Below are 22283 nucleotides of genomic sequence, written 5' to 3' on the forward strand. Positions count from 1 at the left end.
TATTTTTATCTAAAATACCCAGAGCTTTTTATTTAAACCATTTTGGGTACGCTCGCTAATAAGTCATATTAATTCGGGAAGCAGTAACGAAACTATCTTGCTCACAAGGTTTCATTTCAGACATTTTTCTTGCTGGGATCACCTCCTAGTGTGAAAGATGTCCAAAGATAATAACACGTCAATTCGGAAGAGTAATAGATTTGAGATCCCAAAGTGCTCTCAGCATGCAGGGGTCGTTTATCTGTTCCACTCACATAGCATATCACAGTTAGAATCATTACATATATGTTCTTTTAATGTCAAAATAGAGAATTTACATCCTTATATTGACTGACTCCTTGGGAGATGCTTAATTTTCTCATTTAAAATATTTTTATTTAAAGTTTGTAACAAAATTAGCTTTCTGTACTAATAAAAGGCTTAGGATCTAGATGTCTCCATTTCACAATTGCATAGTGTATCACTAACTATAAAAGTTTCATAATTAAATTTGTTACAGTATAACCTTTATATTAGCAGCAACATAACCCATCTCGAGCGAGCCAGTTCTTGGAACATCCGCGTGGTTCTGCTCATGCACTGATCTTTTTTAGAACCATCCGTTTTTCCAGTGAACATAGTGAATGGTCAGGGTGCAAACAGAGGTCTGGAGTCTCCTTCAGTTAACAACACACTAAGCATCTTGGTTGTTCCCAAGCTGTCCCATGTCTTCTCGGTTTATCAAGACTGGTCCTTCGGTTTTGAGGTCCCATCTGCTAATTTGTAGTTTTAGTTAGAGCTCGCATCAAATACTGCCCCTGCTGCCGCACTGCTGGTGGAGAAACTTGGTTTAAAACTAGTCCTCTGTGCACTTCTAACTCTCCCCTTAGTAGTTAAGCGCTTTGCTGCGGCTGTGTCTCCTGCTTACACCCTGGAAAGCGTGTTTTAAGAGGAATTCTAAAGGATCAAAGAGAAGACTTGAACAGTAATAGTAAGAATTCACTCTGGGTTTTTCGTTTTCAATTACATTGGCATTCTCTTCCCTCTGAACTTGAGTGACAGAATTTTTCGGTGCATTGGTTTATAGATCAGAGGAGACCCCTGCTGTGACCTTTGCCAGGACGTTGTAGTGCTACCTTGGTGGCTAGCCCTAGGAAGAAGGCCTTGGTGGCCAGTTCTTTGTTCTCAGAGGTTTCAAAGAAGGAGAAAGGCTAGGAAAAGGCAGGGCTACAGAAAAAGAAAATATTTCTATTCCCTTCTTAAAACGGAAATTAAAATGGAAACAAGGACCCTCTGTTTACTTGTGTGGAGGCATACATGGAAGGTTTAAATCCTTGCAATTGAACTTTCCAGAAGAATCTAGTAGTTAAAAACTAAATAAATTTTAGTAGCACCAGCAAATCGACAGAGTTTTTGAGGGAAAAACATTTAAAATTTTCCAAACGAAAAGGTTAATAAAGAGAAGTAGTATTATCTTCTCATTCAGTACATCATGGAAAATTTATACGTCTCAATGGAATTGTTACATGGGTCTCTCCGTGGTTCAGAAATCCTAGTGACAATGTAAGAACGGAGATCCAACAAAGGAAGGCCTTATGAAGGAAGATGAGCCCACTGATAGATGTTGCAGAGATGTGTGGAGACACAGATGCTACAAAACAGAATGTATCAGGTGCCCCATTAGGTTGAAAAGCGAGGTGCAACAGCATGGTAGATAGTTAATTATAACAATAACATTAGAAATATAGCCAATTATGACAAGATTCTTAAGAGATGGATCCAAAGGTGAAATAGAACAAAAATTTAAGGATATTGAAAGTTTAAAAAAAAAAAAAAGGAAGGAAAGGAGGAAGGAAGGAAGGAAGGAAGGAAGGAAGGAAGGAAGGAAGGAAGGAAGGAAAGAAGGAAGGAAAAATATGACACAAAAGAGTAAAAGATATTTAAGCTTGCCCAGGTCTGATGAATTGAGTCTTGAGTCCCATTTGTTGTAAATTAACTAGAGTATATCACGGGCTGTGGCCTTCTAAGCTGCAGTCTTTTGAATTGATTCACTCCTGTTAATACAGACTTGATAGGAAGGTCAAAGGTAAATTTAAGCTAAGAAACCAACCCATTAATACCTGCTGTGCTGATTCTCACAGTGTGGTCCCTGGGTCTACATCAGCCCTTGAACTTGTACCCACACCACTTAGGTTTTAAGGAGCCCACAAGAAAATTGTGCAGGCTGTTTGAAAGGCACCAGGTTAAGCGATTCAGTGGTCTCTTGGCGCATGGTGTTTTGCGTGGTGGCCTCACCCTTACTACAGAAGTTCACAGGCTGGACCCATATTCCTGACTCTAATTTACCTGGCCACACTGTTCCTTTGTGTGAGGGACAGACATCGCGTGCCTTTGCGATGGTGGACAACCGTGAGTCGATGGGCCGTGTGCGCAGCTGTCTCTTTGATCCTTTATTTACTTCAGGGAGTCCAGAGTTTTGGGGCCAGCATCCTTCGGTGATAGATTTATTTCCAAATCCACTATTAAGTATTTAGGCATCATAAGTAACTGTACTGGGTATCTCTGGGTAGCTGTAAGGAATATGTTCCTTAAAGGTAAGAAAAACAAATGGCTTCAAATGAGAATGGATTGTTTCCTGGAGCTAGTGAGAAACTCAGTGAGCAGTGTGCCTGCCACACATGTCTGAGGACCTGCGTTCAGTCCCTCACATCCCTGGGGAAAAAGTGGGTGTGGCAGTGCTTGTATATAACCCCCATGTTGATGAGGCTGAGAAAGTCGCATTCCTGAGGATTGCTGGCCCGCCAGCCTAGCATGGTCCCAGAGAGGGCCCCAGGGACTAAACCACCAACCAAAGAGTACACATAGAGTGACCCATGACTCCAGCCACATATGGAACAGAGGATGTCTTTGTCAGGCATCAAAGGGAGGAGAGGCCCTTGGTCCTGTGAAGCCTCGATGGCCCAGTGTAGGGGAATGTCACAGCGGGGAGGCGGGAGGGAATGGGTGAGTGGGTGCAGGAACACCCTCATGGAGGAAGGGGTGGGGAGTTTCCAGAGAAGGAACCGACCGGGAAAGGGGGTAACATTTGAAATATAATAAAAGAAATAAAGAAAATATCCAATAAAAAATAAAATAAAACAAGGTGAATGACCCCTAAGGCGTGGCACCATGGTTGACCTCTGCCTCCGCATGACTGTATATGCAGGTATGTCCACACATGTGCACCTGTCTGCACATGCACACACATACACTCTCACATAAAACAAATGATTTTCTATATGAACTTGCATCCTTTAGTTTCTGTTTATTTATCCTCTATAGGAATTTAGCATTTCTTCATTATATAAAGCACTGGTTTTGTTTGTTTATTTCCGGCATTCAATCAACTGTGAACATGTTTAACCATACTCCTGACGGCTAACTGTTGGAGTTGTAGTGTAACGTTTGAAACTTGATGCTCAAAATGTTAAAGACTGAGGAACAGGTTTTAAGTGGTCAGCATGCGTAGGTCCTAGATCACACGGCCTCTTAGGTGTGATTCATTTGAGATCCATGCTGACAACTATTTCAGTCTGATCCACCTTCTGCAGGAAACCTTAATAGAGACTTGAAGACCACAAGTAACTGAGTAACAGTAGGTAAAATGAGAACAGCTTAGTAACAATGAGATGTTCTATATTTTAATCGATTTTGTAAGTTTTATAAAATGAATTTTATAAAATTGTTTTGCCATTGTTTTGACATCAAGTGAGTTAAACTATTTTGAACCCAGTAGCTAATTTTAGCTCCCATACATTTCCAGGTAAATTTAATCCACAAGTATGGGATTCATTTGCTTTAGATCTGAAAATGTCATTTTGGGAAAGGCGTTTGATGTTCAGGAAATCTTGTGAGACCTTTAATAAGCCTCTTAAATCCAGAGAATTATGTTTTGCCGGAAGGAAAGGGAACCTATACCTTGAGTTTTTCTTACCTCTTAAATGAAAAACTTCGGATATTGGAAAGATTTCGAATCTGGCTAAATGTAGCCGGCCTCGTTGGCATGTTGCTAAAATCAGAGCATGCAGTGTGAAGAGATAGAAATCAATGTATATCCTGGGAGCTTCGTATAGATTCTCCTACGGTGGTCAATAAGAGCAGGACACTGAGACATTTTAGTTAAACAATTTGATGTAAATCATCCTCTTTGTCCAACAAAGACCCTGAGAAGAGGAGGAGACCATCCACAGAGCCTTGCAGTAGTGACATTTTCCCTATAGTGCACAGTAGATGTACGATATATAGCAATGTACAATACACTAGAAATATCTTTCCAGGTGTCTTTGTGTCCTTAGTAAAACTTGCAAATACGCCTTAGAACAGAACACCAACTGCCAACCCTTTATCCCGATCCTCCCCGCTGTAAAACACAAGAAAGAAAACAAACTGTTTTCCATGAAGATAATAATGTATTTAGATACGCTCATTAAAATTTCATCCCATAATCACACACTTTCTATTTCACTCTTTTTTTTTCCTGCCCTAATCTCATTGAGGAAATGACTCATGACTTTGAATGATGCTACCACACATTTTCCAGAGGTGTTTTCCATTTGGGCTCCTGAAACTTCTAACTTCTAAAGCCACTCCCTTCCTGTTGGAGGACTGGCATGATTACATTAACTCTGTGAACAAAAGACAAGCATTCACCCGTTTTCCCTAGTGTCACAGAAGCATGTTATAACCTCCATCCTTTTGTACTTCAGAACTAAGTATCAATTTATTGATGTTTTACCCGATATGTTTAGAAAGGCACTCTTAGTTGATCCAAAAATATCTTGCCACTAACAGAAGATGGCTAGGTGGTAAGTCGTGTGAGTGTTACTTCGAGAGACAGAAATTAAAGATGAAGCTATGCTGGAACAGTGCAGACCTGCTCAGACACGGGATAGAAAAGTAAACTATTAAGTGTGCGGGGGCCTTGGGTACCAGTGGGGTAGAAGTGATGGCTGCACGTGGAAAGGTGAGTTTGCATGCAAATCAAAAACTAGGTATGGTAAAAGCCACCTAATCCCAGCCTCAAGAGGTAGAGAAACGAGGATGTGGTATGTCACGGGGGCTAATGGGGAGGCATGGATTGGCCACCCAGGCCAACCAACTGGTGAGCTCCAGGCTCAGTGAGTAACACTGTCTCACAAAGGAAGGTAGAGAGCAGAAGAAAGGGCGTGTCACAGGCACGCCTCACACACACACACTCACACATACAACACACACTCACACACACTCACACACACACTCACACACATACTCACAGACACAATCACACACATGCACAGGCGCGCACATACCACGTGGGCCTGCACACACACACACAGAAGGGAGAGAGAATGAACTTTCCACTTGGACAAAGAGAAAGATAAAAGATGGAAACATTGTAGTTGTCTGACCGCTTGAATACCCAGGGTAGACTGAGGGAGCAGACAGGACTGAAGAGTACTTGGAAATGATCAGAGATCCTCAGAGACCCAAACACTAGAGTTCCTAAGAAGACAGGAAATGGGAATAACAAGAAAGAGGAGGAAGTCCAGTCTTTGCCTCCCAGTAACTTTATATTTGTGGCATGACCCATCGATGGCTACACCATAGAATCCATTAAAACTACAAACTAGAACACAGGGGATGTAAAGGTCGGTCCAAAGGAACAGATCTCTCTGTTTCCAAAGACAAAACAGTGAGCTTTGCTTGTGCTTCATATCCAGTAATCCTTGGTGTGTGTGTGTGTGTGTGTGTGTGTGTGTGTGTGTGGTCACTGGCTGCACAGCGTTCCAGGTTAATGAGGTAGCAGAGCTCCGTCGTTCCTGTCCCCTCATTGTCGTTGTTGTTGTTGTTGTTCAATAGAAGGCCCCCTCCCCTCACGAATCCAAAGCCACCAAGCAACTGTTAGTGTTCAGTGACCTTCCGCACCAGCTGTCTTTGGGGCTTTGAAATTGATTTTCCTCATCCCGGTCTCTGATAATCTGTCTTCAAGTGCGCCTCTCTAGTTCACCGCCAGAGTGAACAAGTGGTACAAATAACTGAGGGACCGGAGGCGGGCATCACGCAGCGCATCATTAGACATGAGAGGAAAATCAGCCGGCTCCGGTGAGCTCCATGTTAAAAAGCGGCCGCTGCTACTTTATTGCTAAATACAATGGGGGCATTCTCTCGGGAGTCAATTCTTTCTTTTCTTCCTTTTTTCCTTCCATTCCCAAATACGGTTTGAGGAGTAAAGAAAATTTCAGTCTCTATTCTACAAAGCTCATGGGGAAGCCAGGTCAAAACATATGCTTTTTTATAGTAATTTTTGCTGAATTTTTTACATGCGAGCATATGATCTGGCAAAGAGCTGTAGGACAAGAGGCTGATGACACGCAGGCCCGAGCCTCGTGGAGAATTAGGTGACAAGATAGTTTTCCCCTATGGAAAGTCATTATGCATGCTTCGTGTAGCTGAATTTCAATATTCATGAAGTATTTTTGGAGCTCTGAACATAAAGGAAGCACTATACTGAATCTTACGAAAAGGTTTTTTTTAAAGTGTCGGGAGCGGGGGAGGGCGACTTAAAGACCTGTATTGATGATAGCATGTTCCTCTTGTATATGTTGCAGTGGTAAATGCTATTGTCTAAATCAACTCTGATACGAGTAGTATTTTAGAAAAAAGTCTCACTTGTGGGAATAGAAGTAACTGCCCCCTCCCCCTGCAGTTAAAGTAATTCTTTCTCTTGCAGTAGCAAAAGTGAATGTATGCATTTAATAACTGGAAGCTCTTCTGAGGACACTGGATTTCGGCTCCACTAATACTGAGCAATAATGCTTCTGAGGGTTGAACCCAGCATTTAGGCCCATGCCGTTCCACTCAAGTGCACCCCTGGAACCTACATTTGTGTTCTTAAGAATATATCAAAGTTGCTTTTTTTTTAATCTAAAGAAAACAATCTCGTGGCAATTTAAACCCTAGTATTTGAAAGAGGTCCTTGACAGAATCATCAGTCACAGTGTATACAGATCGCTCAGGTTTGCAAATTGAAAGAGATGTCCAATCAGAAGTCAGCATCTAGTAAACTCATATCATATCATACTTATAGATAGTCCCGTTTCTAGTGTCTAGTGTTAAGGTCATAGTTTTGAGAGTCATGCATACTCAGGTTCAAATCCCATCTCTCATTAAGAAATTATCCAGGCCGCTTCATGTCAGTCACTGTTTCGTTGCTGTGACAAAAGACTCGAGCAGCGAGTAGTTCGTCCCAACTTGTGATTTAGTCTACTGTAGCCTGCCCCAAGCAAAGCAGAAATGTGATGCTGTGAAGGGAGGAGAGGAATGAACCACCTACTTCATGGTAGTCAAGAAAAGGGAAGGAGAGATGGACGGAAGGCATGAGAGGAGGGGGGAAGGAGGGAGAGAGATGAGAGATAGATAGATAGATAGATAGATAGATGGATGGATGGATGGATGGATGGATGGATGGATGGATGGATGGATGGATAGATAGATAGATAGATAGATAGATAGATAGATAGATAGATAGATAGATAGATAGAGGGAGAGAGATGAGAGATAGATAGATAGATAGATAGATAGATAGATAGATAGATAGATAGATAGATAGATAGATAGATAGATGGAGAGAGATGAGAGAGATAGATAGATAGATAGATAGATAGATAGATAGATAGATAGATAGATAGATAGATAGATAGATAGATGGAGAGAGATGAGAAATAGATAATAGATAGATAGATAGATAGATAGATAGATAGATAGATAGATAGATAGATAGATAGATAGATAGATAGATAGATGGAGAGAGATGAGAAATAGATAGATAGATAGATAGATAGATAGATAGATAGATAGATAGATAGATAGATAGATAGATAGATAGATAGGTAGATAGATAGATAGATAGATAGATAGATAGATAGATAGATAGATAGATAGATAGATAGATAGATAGATAGATAGGTAGGTAGGTAGGTAGGTAGGTAGGTAGGTAGGTAGGTAGATAGATAGATAGATAGATAGATAGATAGATAGATAGATAGATAGATAGATAGATAGATAGATAAGACAGACAGACAGAATGTATGACTGTGTAGAACAAAGTACAGCCTTTCTAGGGCATTACCCCAGTGACGTAATCCTTCAAGAAGGCCTCACTTCCCAGTCCCCACCACCTGCCTTCACATCCTGACCCCATCATTGGATTGACACTCTAATGAGTTCAGTAATCACAAGTCTGGGTGAATCCCATCCACTGAAACCAGTCGTGATGGTACTTCCCAGAGACTGCAACTCCTCCAATACACCTTCGTCTTTTCTTATCTAAGCAGTAATAAAGCTAAAACCATGAGTTTGTTCCCTCCTCTGTCCAACACTCACATGATACTTATTATATTTGAAGTATTTTACAGTCAATTTATAGCTCATAACTCCTAGACATAGATAAACACAGAGAGAGGTTAAGGAACTTTTCCAAAGACATGTGCCTAGATAATAGGAAAGATTTGAAACATTAGCAGTCGAACTTCCCAGGTCTGTGCTATGAGGTCCTTAACCTGTTTGATATATTTAGCCTCTTTATAATAAGTAAGTGTTGAGTGTTAACACGGAAAATACTTAGCTATGACCCATACACGCATCTCGCATAAAGGCTATACCGTATTATGGGAGAGAATGAAAGGACACTTTTAACTTCTTGAATATAAAAAATTATAGCCTGCCGACTGTGTCGGACACCTTAGAATAAGGTGTGATAACAGTCCATGCTAGGACGTGGATCTGAACCGTTGTCACCGTGCTAAATGAAAGCCATGAAACACAAAGTGTTTTTAAACTTGAACGCTGTTTCATTATTAACAAGAATCTAAGAGAATGTGAAGCTGAGAGGGCCACATGGTCTCAGAGATTAAAATAGGAAAAATAAAAGACTGGGGACCCATGGCTCCAGGTACAGAGTGGCCTTATCTGGCATCAGTGGGCGGGGAAGCCCTGGGTCCTGGGGAGGCTCGATGTGGGAGCGGGAGTGGGTGACTGGGTGGGGAAGCCCCCTCATAGAGGCAAAGGGGAGGATGAGAGGGTGGAAGGGATGGGGGTTGTGGAGGGATAACTAGGAAGGGGGATATCATATGAGAGGTAAATGAGTGGAATGATTAATAAAAAATTTTATAAAAAGAATCTTAGTTACATGTCCTAAAGATTTCCTTACTTGGCATTCTTATTACACATTCTGTAAATTGCTACTTAAACACTTTTAGCTTCAGTTTTGAGGCAGTGCCCAGTGTCTATAGCTTAGCCTTCAGAGAATCCGCGTCCTCCACAACCTGCCTCACTGACCTCTTCGCTTATTTCGGTTTGGTTTTTAAACATGTTCTCCGAGTCTCTCCCTCCACCAGCCTCCCCAAGATTTACCTCGCTGATTACCTTCAACATATGCTAAAAATAAAACGGTTGACAAGGGCTTGACCAGCTGCCTTTGCCCAGCTTGGTCCTCAGCAGTGAAGGAGAGGCTGGAAGGAGAACGCTTCCATGGATTTCTAGAAAGTCAGTAGGAGTCAGAACCCTAGCAGGGCCTGGGGCCATGCACGCACATGAGCACATATTCTCCTGCAATGTGCATACAAGCACAGCTATGAACCGGGACAGATTTTATCGTATGAATTATGAGAACTACTCAGGAGGCCAGGCCTCGCTGTGCTGGTCCTCACCTTGCACTGTGTGGGTTCCATGGCTGTCCCGGCACGCTTTCGTTCAGGAGACAGTGCGACTCGGGTGCGCCCTCACCTCTCAAGAGGCCTACTTCAAACCATAGGGAATAATTCAGTGCCTACACCCTGCTACTCACATAAATTTATTCTTAGGTCACTTGTATGATATGGTTCTTAAATTGAAACATAGCCTTAAGTTTAACTTTTAGAAGCCTGCGAGGGTCACTGAGGTGGATAGATCATTAGGTAGTGCTTGCTGTCAAGTTTCACAACCTGCCTTACATCCTTGGGACCCACAAAGAGAAAAGGCAAGAGCTGGCTTACACAAGTTGTCTTCGATACATGAATGCCTGCACCTACGTGTACACACACACACACACACACACACACACACACACACACACACACTAGGAAGGGGAGGAGAGGGGCAGGAGGGGGACTGCAAGAGAAGCCAAAGAGAACTGGTCCCTGTGTGTCTATTTTTAACACACACATACTAGTTAGATAGGTAAGAGAAAGATAGATAGATGGATGGATGGATGGATGGATGGATGGATGGATGGATGGACGGATGGACAGACGGATCGACAGATGGATGGACAGATGGATGGATGGACAGACAGATGTTAAAAACAAATATGAAGCAGGGCTTGGGATGTAGTCCAGCTGGTAGAGCACTTGCCTAGTGGGTTTCATGTCCTGTACCTCATAAACCAGAGGTAGAGTGTGCCCACACACACCACACTGCAACCAAACACTTAAGAGGTAGAGCTGGGAGATCAGAAACTCCATACCACGTTCAGTTATATAGTGAGCTCAAGACCAGCCTGGGTTACGTAAGACCTGATCTCAAAAGAAAATATATGAGGCAAATGAGAGGGAGGATGGGAAGGATGGAGAGAGAGACAGAGACAGAGACAGAGAGAGACAGAGAGAGAGAGAGAGAACGCTAGTCCCTGTGTGTCTGTGCTAACATCTTCCTGTCTTTTCACGCCCGAGTCTTACGATGATATTCTTCCTTCCCACAGGCACTTCCTATTCAAAACAGGGACAGGGACGACGCCACTGTTCAGTACGGCAACCCCGGGATACACAATGGCCTCTGGCTCTGTTTATTCTCCGCCTACCCGGCCACTTCCTAGAAACACCCTGTCAAGAAGCGCTTTCAAATTCAAGAAGTCTTCAAGGTACTGCAGCTGGAGGTGCACCGCCCTGTGTGCTGTAGGGGTCTCGGTGCTCCTGGCTATCCTGCTCTCCTACTTCATAGGTAAGAACGAGCCTTTGCGCCATCAACCCTGTAAGCCGGCACGTCATGCTCTCCCGTTAGTTTCGTTTGGTCTCCAGTATCTTATGGAGTATTATTTTGTAAAGGTGATGTTAAAGCGTATTAAAAGTCATGAACTTCTTAGGTCATTTCAGCTGATGTGCTAGGTAGAGAAACTGGCTTGGCAGACAGTTCATTTTTATAAAATGCTACATCTTTATAAGACATGCATGTGACTGCTTGCTATTGATGACGTCACTCATGAGCCACCGATACCTAGGATAATTCCCACACACAAACGTATTCATGGACTTGTATCCCACTGTGTGGGGATCTCCTCCAGTCCATGCTCATTGGTTAGGGGCGTTCTGCTCTCTGTGGTATTTCAGTGAACTCAGCTGTCTATAGGTAAAGTCCAACACCAAGGACCTTCTATTCAGGAACACTCCAGAGAACCGAGCCTCACAAAGCAATGCACGATTATGCAGCCATTCATATCTGGGCGGGTCTCACCTCTTCTATTGAATCGCTCATGTGTTCCTCTTGGTCCTAACCTGGATGCTGACTCATACTGTGTTGGAGCATCTAGACTGCTGGCAATGGCTTTCTCAAATGTCAAAAAGACTCCGCGGTATTTTGATCTGCTTCTGGGGATAAGGAAAAGCCCTCCACATTGAAATGCTAACGGTATCCCCTAAGATAAATCACAGGCTGTGTGACTTATACACCAAGAGCGACAGCCAGCGGTGCATCTCCCAAGTTTACAAAGCAATTTGCGATGCCCCATGAAATTCTCTCAGGAAAGACGAGAATCATCCCAGAGCTCTGTATGGAATGCTATATGCTCTTGCAGTGGGGCCCCCGCCAGGCCCTGCAATCCACCTTGGATATAAATTATGTACTTCTGAATGCGAAGTAGCCATTTTGAGTCTCTGTGGTTAATGGAAATGCAGAACCGTAGAGCATGAAAGAACCTGGGAGATAATTGAGCCCGGGATGGCAGGCGTGTGGCGTGTGATGGACCTGTTATCTCGAATTCTTAGACCGTGGATGACATCACTAATGATTCAAAACTCGGTTCCAGCCTAAACATGGAGATGTCCTCATTCTCCCCATCAGACAACACTTCAGCAGTCACCACCCATCACTCAGGCGGAGGCAAGAGGAAATCCACCCGTCCATCATTTTTTTTAATCCACGTTTACTTCCTTCTCCTAGCAGACCCAGTACCACACCATCACAGCATAGCGCCCCAGCGAGACCACACTCCACTCTGGATGCTCTCGGGGAGACAGGCAGCCTCGGTACCCAGCGTTCATGTCTAGTCGCCAGTGAGAAGATACCCCGGCCATTAAGAGAATCCTCTCTAGTTGGCTGTATAAATTATTTGTGTCTGTCAGAAGTGTGCCGCAGAAGAATTTTAAATGAATTTGAAATTCGCGAGTCTTAAATGGAACGTGATCAATTACCCATATGTGTTTGTAGGGGATTTTCCTTTCAAACCTGGTGCATGCCACATGGATGCTGCTTGCAGGACTGGAGTTCAGTGCTGGGTGGCTTTTGGTATCTGTTGTGACTGGCAGGTGTCTGTCTTTGCGGTGGTTTGAAGGTCAGCTTGACTTGATTTCATTTTATTTTGGTAGTGTGACTGCCGGGGAAAGTTAGCATTCAGGGATTCGGGGTGATATTGCCTGACTGCCACTACTTGCATTCTTTTGAAAAGACCCATCAGTGAAAATAATTATAGGACTTCCAAAAAAAAAAAAAAGGGCTTTTTTGCGTTGGCAGATTTGTCGTTTAGTCCCCATTCTACTTTATATCATCTGGCACCATTACTGCACACGTGTCCCTTTTTCTTCACTTGGAAACATGACACATGCATAGCTGAGATACCTGAGTCTTCCTTTCAGCTCAGTAAAGCTGTTTACAGCACACATGTTTTGATTGCATTAAGGTCATGGGAAATGCGGCAATCAATTCCAATTTTATCTAGCGAAAAGTTACTTTAATAATCAGAAAGTCTGCTTACAATTCTCATCGACTTTCCTGTATTCAAACGACTACCACGCTAACACGACTGTTTTTAAAGCATTTTGTTTCTTTGTCAGTTTGTGTGATAAATCTTTTTTTTTTTTTTTTGATTAAAGATGTTGCCTTTGCCCTTGAAAAAGAGATTAGACCACTTGTCTCAGGGAAGGTTGTCCTTGGCTAGTTAGTGTATCTGTAAATCGGGGATGGGTGGAGTGGGCAGATGGGGGTGGTGATGTCTACCCGAAGGCCAGGTCAGTCCATATCGGGCACAGGCATCACCAGTGAGACAGTTTCATCCTCGGACCTGCTTCAGTCCGTTCACATACATGACACCACCCCCCCCCCTTTAGACCTTGGCGTTCCATCTCTCAGGTTCATTATTGACATGAAGCAAAAGCTTAAGAAATGAATTCATTTTAAGCTGAAGAAATATTCCAAAATATTTAAGAATGTTTTGTGCCTTCCAGTATACAATGAACAGTTTGGATGAGTCTATACCCTGCCTCTTTCCTGAGGTGAAGTCCCAGGAGGGCCCAGGTGGATAACTTCTGAAGACAAGGAGGGGGACAGGGACAGGGACAGGGACAGGAGATTCTATCAAAAGTTCAAAGAACCTGTGTAGAAGGTGAAAATGAATTACAACCTTAGGACAGCCGTCTCGGCGGCTGGATAGGTAAAGGTGCTTGGTGCCGAGTGGCGCGGTCTGTTTGATCCGTAGAACACAGCGTGGAAGGAGAGACCTGAGTCACTCAAGTTGTCCCCACAGCTATTTTCCCATGCGTGTGCAGCTTGAGGTTCGTGCCCTGCGTTTATTTTGACCCGTCTTTCCTTGTTCAGTCACTAGAAGCTGTCCATGTAATTTTATTTTTTTAAATTAACCAGCCCCCAAAACACACTGTCTGTCCCATGGGTGTGACAATGAGTTTATGTGTCCATGTCTGCTCATCGATCAGGCTTCTTCCCCAGCAGAAATTCTTTGAAGAAACGTTGCTATAGGAAGAGAGGTGCCCTTTGACCTTTGTCAACCATTTCAGTGCCACTGTCCATACAGAAGCCCCTCTGTTCTGACGTCTTTGTGTTTTATTATGATTTTAACCATCTCCAGTCTCTTAGATTAAACACTCTCCTTCTGATTATTATTTTTACATGTTTTAGTATTGTTGGTCATTTGACTTTCTTTTTTCAGAAGCGGCTCTGATTCCCTGCATTGTCCTGTTGGGGGTTTTCCTCCACATTTTTTACATGTATGTATTTTTGTTTTGTGGGGGCGTGGCACCCACATACCACAACATGGATGGACGTCAGTTCTGACTATGTTTCAAGGATCAAACTGAGGTTGTCAGGGTTGGCAGCAAGCACCCTCACCCACTGAGTCACCTCACTGACCCTCGTGTGTGTGTGTGTGTGTGTGTGTGTGTGTGTGTGTGTGTGTGTGTGTGTGCATGTGCACAAGTGTGTGTGTATGCCTGTGCGTGTGTCTGTGTGTGGGTAGGTATGGGTGGTTTTGTGTGTGTGTGTGTGTGTGTGTGGTTGTGTGTGTGCCATTTGAAGGGTGGTTAGGGACACGGTCTTACTGTATAGTTCTGACTGGTATGGTCCTGGGTCCGCACAGTAGTCTCGCCTCAAACTCACAGCAGTCCTGTGTTTCTCCCTCCTGAACACTGAGATTACAGGAGTGATCCACCAGCCCTGGCTGTTCTGTTCTGTTCTGTTCTGTTTTTTAGCCTGAAGCATTATTTATTAAAGATATGAATGTTTTGCCTTCAATGTTAAATATTTTATATTATTAATTTGATCAAACTCATTTTTTGCCACGCATCGTACAGAATTGTTAAACAGATATATCACTTTTCCTTACAACTTACAGCTTCCACCCCATACCTGTAAAATCTAAGTGGCATTTTAAAAATACTCTCAAATTTATTCAGGAACTTCATTAATTTTGGTCGGTGCTACACCTAGATCCAGGGCCTTATGCGTGCTAGGCCAATGCTTTACCATAGCCCGGTAAGTGCTCTGCTGGTGGGCTACAGCCCAGTTCTCCTGTAACCATTTTAAATCAGCATTTCCCTGTGTCCTCTGACAGGTATTAGGGGTGCAAGCTGGCTCTTCATTCTAGAAACTCGGAATCAAGGTCTTGGGCTACGTGTAAAAACCTTCTTTAATATTACATTCTTTAATATCACATGCCTTGCTAATACTTGATGGAGAAAGTAGCAAAAAAGGGAAAGAGGAAAATATCAACTTTTAGCTAAAATAATGACCCAAAAGCTTTATGTAGGCAGTTCATGTTTTATTAGCCAGTAGGGGTGGGGTATATATATATATATATATATATATATATATATATATATATATATATATATATACACATATATATATGTATATATATGTAAATACATGGTCACATGTTACATGTATGTGTGTGTACTTGTGTAGTCTGGGGTGTTGTCATCTTTAGTTTTGAGACTGGGTCTCTCCCTGAACCTGGAGCTGCTCACTGGGTGAACTGCCTGGTGAGGAAGCGCCAGGAATCTGCCTTCTCTACCTCCCCAGCGCTGGGATTACAGCTCTAATGTGCCACCGCACGCAGCTTTTCATGTGGCAGTTGGTGACATGAACTGAAGTCCCCATGCTTGCACAGCAAGCACTTTACTGACTGAGCCATCTCCCCAAACCCTTGATCCAGTATGTTTTCTTGAGCTTGAGAAATGACAAAGGAGGTGGGGTTGCCTGATGGTAAAGTTAGGTCAGTGAGGAGAGGCGTATGGAGAAGAGCTAACAGGTATCAGCAGTGGTGCCTAGAAACTACACACCAGACATCGCTTGAGATGACATTAGGATTTCCACACTTAGTTCTCAAAGCCCACCAGACTGTCTCCCATTAACTAAAGTAAATCCATTACTTTAAAAGAACCCTGCCTAGAGTCACACAGCTAAGACAGGAAGGCCACGAGTTCAGAAATGACTGAGTACCCATTTTATTTTAACTGTATTTTATGAGGTTTCTAAAGACCCGGAAACAGGAAAGAAATTTCAGAAACTTAAACATTGGGGGTGTGGGTTTCTAAAGACCCAGAAACAGGAAAGAAATTTCAGACACTTAAACATTGGGGGTGTGGGGATCATCTAATCTCTGTTTATAGGGTTGCATTCGGGGCATTCCAGATGAGGGAAGTTGATGAACAGGGTCCAGACTTGTGCTTTTTCACACTTGAATGAGCCCAGGTGCCCCTTGGGAGTCTCCTTGAAATGTGCATTCTGCGTCAGCAGATCCGCAGTGCGAGCTGAGATTGTGAACTCCCAACAGACAGCAAGAGGCTGCGCCTGGGGCCCGCGGAACATACTTGGGCACCACGGGTCTCCACGGTGCTGTCAAATGCTCCGTTTGCCGATAGAAATGCCCCATTGGCACCCCGTCCAATTCATTAACCACCCGTCACATCTGGATGTTGAGCACTTCAAGTGTGGCTCGTTAATTTAATGAAGTGAAGTTTTCCTTCTCCTCTTAATTAATTTCAACTTGAACAACCACAGGTGGCCAGTGGCTACGGTTTGGAGACCACAGGACTAGGACACTGGTAGGAAACAAGGCTTCGGTGAGGAGACCATGAGGCCGGCTGGAGAGGAGGCGTGAACCGAGGGCCCTAGGCTGACGTACAGTACAGTCCGTGTGTTGTCATTGTGCGTATCCCAATTAAGGGATTGGGAAAGTCTTCTCCGTAGTCACATGGTGACTTCCTTTCTACTCCTGAGCTCCCAATTAAAGTCCTCTCTGACCTTTAAGGTGATAGGCTCTTACGGGATGGAAATCCCTCTGATTCCTAAGCACAATGTTGAGTCTGGGGATGATACTGACTGTGGAACTATTTTTTAAAAAATAGCTGACCTACTTTGATATCCCCTAATATATTCATTCTCCTTTATTTCTTGCTCTGAAATTGGAATTTTAAAGATGAACGCTATCCAGCGGAAAGGGCGCAGAGATGCTCTGTTACTCGCAGTCACCGCTGTCTGCATTCACAGTTATGGTGGTCTTGGTTCTCACGCTTTCTTCACAGAGGCCAGTTTTCCTCTGGTGAAGGGGAGCCTTAACATCCAAAGTCAAGGTCGGACTTAACACCACGTAGAGCTGCAGCGAGCGGTTCGCACAGCAGAGTAAGAAGCAGCATTACCAACATTTCGCTTTGGGCTCCATGTACCTCTTGGCGGAATCTGAGGAGTCTGCATTTTCCCCTCAGAGGGAGCCTCCAAGGTGATTGTTGGCACCGTGTATTCGTTTCTTTTTTTAATCACTGGGACACCGTGCCTGAGAAAAGTAACTTGAGAGTAAAGGTTTATTTTGTCTCACGGTTCCAAGGGGCAGCTTGTCTCGCCAGAGAAATCACGGCTGGCCACAGGAGCTGCAGGCAGCCGGTCACAATACGCTCACACACAGGGAGCAAAGAGACAGCAATGTCCACACTTAGCTGGCTTTTTCATGTCATATACTTTGGGACCCCGGAACATGATATCAGGTTTAGGATGGTCTTCCACCCTCACTTAACCTAATCTGTAACAGTCTCCTTAGGATGCTCAGGGCTTTGTCTCCAAGATGATATTAGACACTATTAAGTTGGCCGTATTAATCATCACCACTGTTCTATCTACTTAAGGAACTTTGAGAAAACAGAAATCCTATTCAAATGCACTGTGTTACTACAGTTTCTTAGCTTCTCACCCTCTTGACTAGGTTTTTCCCTAAGCAATAATTCAGTTGACAGCAGATATTTGCTCTCCCGTCTATAATATTGTAATTCAGGGATGGTAACATTCACCAAACTTTGTAACTGTCATCCCAGCCAATTTCAGAACACTTCCATCACTCCCTAAAAAGGAATACTGTGTCCTTTAACAGTCGCTGTGCGTTTCTTTGTAACAACTTGGTGAGGGTTTTTTTTTTTTCCTGTAGCTGAAAAAAAATAGCTGAATTTTTTTTTGAGGTTTCTGAATTTACTTCCTGAAGACTCTGGATAATTCAGCATTATTTTTTCTTTTGAGCGCCTTCCTGATGCGTGCTGTTAACCAAAGAACTAGCCGAATTTCCAATTCTCCTTTCATTTAAAAAATATATATAGTGTTATTTATTTTCATTGAACAGCTGCTCCCAAGTGAAGTGAGTCCTAAAATAGATGTTGTCATGTGTCTGCTAAAAGGGCTGTTTAACAACAGGAGCACTCCTGAACCTAGTAAAAAGCAACCCGCGGAGCCCAGGTTCAATGCCTTTAGGATTCCTCAGCCGTTAGCTGTGCCACTTTTGAACATATTTGCATTTTTTGTGCATCTTTACCTCCCTATGTACCTTGAAATTGATTACAGTACTGTATATATGCAACTCGGGGTCAGAAGGAAATACACGCCAACCCTTTATGCACCATGGAAAATCAACCAGTTAAATAGATGTGGCAATGTAAGAGTGTGGTGACATCCTTTTTTTTTTTTCTTTTTAGTCATGTCCTTGTAATAAAGACGCTGTTTTAGTGGGTTGTCGAACACAGCCATGCCCTGAATTACAACCCAGTTTTCACCACAGCATCTTCCTTTAACCCTTTGATGAGTTACATTTTTTTTAAATATGCATTTTACCTGAGCTGGAAAAGGAATTGTTTTATATATACTATTGTGATTTCATTGGGGTCATAGGAAAGCTGTGTTGTCTGAATATTGGAGGAGGGATATTTTAAAGCTGAAATTTTGGAATCAGTATTTTATTTTTAAAGCCATGAAATTAAGACACATTGCAGCCTGATTCAGTGGTGGATGGAGTCGCAGAGTCAAACAGCTTACCTGAGGGGAAGGAGAAAATCGTCTTTTAAGTAAACGAACCCCCAAGAGCACTCTGCATCTTTGAGCCCAGAAAGAAGAAAGGGCTGCAAAAACTGAGCTCTACAAAACCTGGGGGAGGGGTGTTGTTTGTTTGTTTGTTTTTCCTTAATAAGAGCAGTGCTATGCTTTTCTGCATTCATTCCATGTCCTCCAAAGCTTGTCCTTACCATTTGGGGTTTTAGCCTGGCTTTCAGTAGGAAATCTTATTGGTGAATTTTCACAAAACATTTTCCATGTCTTAACACAAAGACATAGAAAAGAATTGGAGGTCGCTTAAACCCCAGCACAGTCTGCTCGAAGCTGGGTGACAGCAGACCAGCGATTCCTGAGACCTCACTGAGAAAAGCCTCCGATCCTTCCAGCCGGCTTGTGACCGTGTAGGTGTTTGCTGCTTCTTATTAGCATATTTGGTTTTGAGTTCACCCCTTTTCTTTTTATTATTTCCACAAAAAGAAAGCATTTCCTGGATCAGGAACCCCTATGAGCTCTTATGCACCTCCTTTCCCCTGGGAACAGTTTTTATGCCAGCTCAAATAATATCACACGTCACACAACATCACAGCTTATGCTAGTGGTAAATAGCTTGTCTGTGTGTCCAAGTGATATTCTCCATCTTAGGTTATCAGTGTGTGTGTGTGTGTGTGTGTGTGTCTGTCTGTCTGTCTGTCTGTCTCTCTATCTCTGTCTCTGTCTCTGTGTGTGTCTGTCTGTCTGTCTCTATCTGTCTCTCTGTCTCTGTCTCTGTGTGTGTGTCTGTGTGTCTGTCTCTGTGTCTGTCTGTGTCTGTCTCTGTGTGTGTGTGTCTGTCTGTCTGTCTCTCTATCTCTGTCTCTGTCTCTGTGTGTGTCTGTCTGTCTCTATCTGTCTGTCTCTGTCTCTGTGTGTGTGTGTCTGTGTGTCTCTGTCTGTCTCTCTGTGTGTGTGTGTGTCTGTGTGTGTCTGTGTATGTCTGTGTCTGTGTCTGTGTGTCTGTGCATGCCCTTGCATTTTGTGGACTGTAGCCATATCTGCAAACCATGGCAGCTAAGAAACACAATGAAGCAGTTGCCCATGCCAGAGCTACAATGCATAATCTTCCGTTGGTGTTGCCACGCCAGTGGCTTTTGCATGAGTGATATTGAGAGTGGAGTGTTCAGAGAGCAATACCCACAGAGAAGGCAGAGGACTGTCAGCATTCGGAAGAGAAATGACTGGCTGTGCAGGCTGCCAGGACTTCTCAGTAGCTTTCCTATGAAGTCTTAACATTCTACGGACTCGAATTCAACAGTTTCACCTTAAAATCGAGCAGATGAAATAACACTAAAACATTCTTCGGCTACATGTTTATAGTTCCCATATCCTCTGCCAATGTCTACAGGCTGCTCACCCTGTCCTTCTCTGTCGGTGACAAGGCTTCTAAAGTTTCTACTTCTGTGCCTTTAGTGGTGTAGCCAGCCCCTGTCGGCTTGGGAGGCACACATTCGTCTCCACAGCTAGTGACTGTTCATGCATTCAGCAGGTTTATTGACTGAGCCACAGATTCAACAGTGATAAGATTTAGACCATCTTATCTAGTCACTAGTCAGTGCCCTCTTACAGGCTGTAATATTTTGGAGGAAAGAGACACCTAACAATTGATTACAGTTACCCTTGCTGTTTAAATATACGAGGAGGAAAGGGGGTGGGAGGGGGGAAATCGGTGGTAGAACTCTGCATGTGCTGTGCCCTCACCTCACCTCTCACCAGGCGAGAGAGAAATGGGTGGGGAACAGAGAAGGGGAAGAAGAAGAGGGAAGATGTGAGGGAAGGAGAGAAGGGGAGAGAGAGAAGGCAAGGAGGGATTGTGGGAGGCTAGCAGAGCATATGGAGGTCGTAGCTCATTGAGTCTGAACATTAGAGGAAGATTTCTGCTAAGACCTGCACTTTGACCTAGGGACAAATCTTACAGTTTACAACATAAACTAAATGAAACTCAGAAAGTCAGTTGTCAAAGACAAAAAAAAAAATCTGCACGCAACTTAGAGGAAAGTTATGAGATGCATTTTTATCCTTGTTAGTTTAACTAGAACTTTTGTCACAGTTAACATCTATAAGTGGAAAGAGATGTTACTTTAGAAATTTTGGGTAACTGAGCTAAAATTGCCACAACAATTTATAGTCTTTTTTTTGTTTCTTTCTATAACATACATACTTTAATTTTTTATTTATGAAGCATATAAAGCATGTTCAGAGAATAATTTTTAAAAGCGTTAAAGAAAGGCAATTCCTTTTAAAGTCTTTTAAAACAATGGTTGAATAGTCAGTTGTGAAGAAATTCCGTGTGTGTGTGTGTGTGTGTGTGTGTGTGTGTGTGTGTGTGTTGTATGATGTTCATGCATGATGTGATGTGTGTTTGTTGTGTGATGTGCATGTATGGTGTGGTATGTAGGTGTGTGTGTGTGTGGTGTGTGGTGTGCATGTATGGCGTGATGTGTGTGTGGTGTGTATGTGCTTGGGGGTTGTTGTATTTCAGAGGCTACACATAGTAAAGGTGGTGTTTTCCACTGATCACAGAGGAGTCGGCATATGCGATTTCCTCTACTGGGACAGTCCTAAAGATGGGAAGAGCAGCCTTGAGTTCCTCCAGGATCTCAGTCCAGCGATCACTCTGACCTTAAGCTTTTGCCCCTCTAACTCTCAAAGGCTAGGATTTAGAGCAGTCCCTACACATTTAGCTCCCACTGTACACTTTAAGTACACATCATCTGATAAATCAAAGAACAATCACATTTTCTAGCTACACCTCCTTCTACACAATGCTAAGGAACCATTTAGTGATTTAAAAAGGTACGGCACTCTGCCCCCTCCTTTGCCAGTCACATCTCACACTGGTAGTGTATCCATGTTTCCAAAGAAGAAACCATTGTCGCTACTCACATCTCACACTGGTAGTGTATCCATGTTTCCAAAGAAGAAACCATTGTCCCTACTCACATCTCACACTGGTAGTGTATCCATGTTTCCAAAGAAGAAACCATTGTCCCTACTCACATCTCACACTGGTAGTATATCCATGTTTCCAAAGAAGAAACCATTGTCCCTACTCACATCTCACACTGGTAGTGTATCCATGTTTCCAAAGAAGAAACCATTGTCCCTACTCACATCTCACACTGGTAGTGTATCCATGTTTCCAAAGAAGAAACCATTGTCACTACTCACATCTCACACTGGTAGTGTATCCATGTTTCCAAAGAAGAAACCATTGTCACTACTCACATCTCACACTGGTAGTGTATCCATGTTTCCAAAGAAGAAACCATTGTCCCTACTCACATCTCACACTGGTAGTGTATCCATGTTTCCATTGTTGCTACTCTGTGGCTTGCTTTGCCTGCAAAGGGCTGACTTAGACTGACTGGCAGCCGGGAGAGGTCTTCACCTAAACGCTTCTTCCTCAG

The 22283-nt window shown here is 43.1% G+C and overlaps 1 protein-coding gene across 1 annotated transcript in view; it reads left to right on the forward strand.

Moving 5' to 3' along the window:
- Tenm3 (teneurin transmembrane protein 3) overlaps positions 1-22283 on the forward strand; it is a 603629-nt gene that overhangs the window by 436905 nt on the left and 144441 nt on the right. Inside the window, exon 5 of the mRNA XM_032919375.1 lies at positions 10733-10971. Within this exon, the coding sequence (XP_032775266.1) occupies positions 10733-10971 (239 nt within the window). The remainder of the gene's footprint in view (positions 1-10732; positions 10972-22283) is intronic.

Source organism: Rattus rattus, chromosome 13 (assembly GCF_011064425.1).
Source record: "Rattus rattus isolate New Zealand chromosome 13, Rrattus_CSIRO_v1, whole genome shotgun sequence".
NCBI lineage: Eukaryota > Metazoa > Chordata > Mammalia > Rodentia > Muridae > Rattus > Rattus rattus.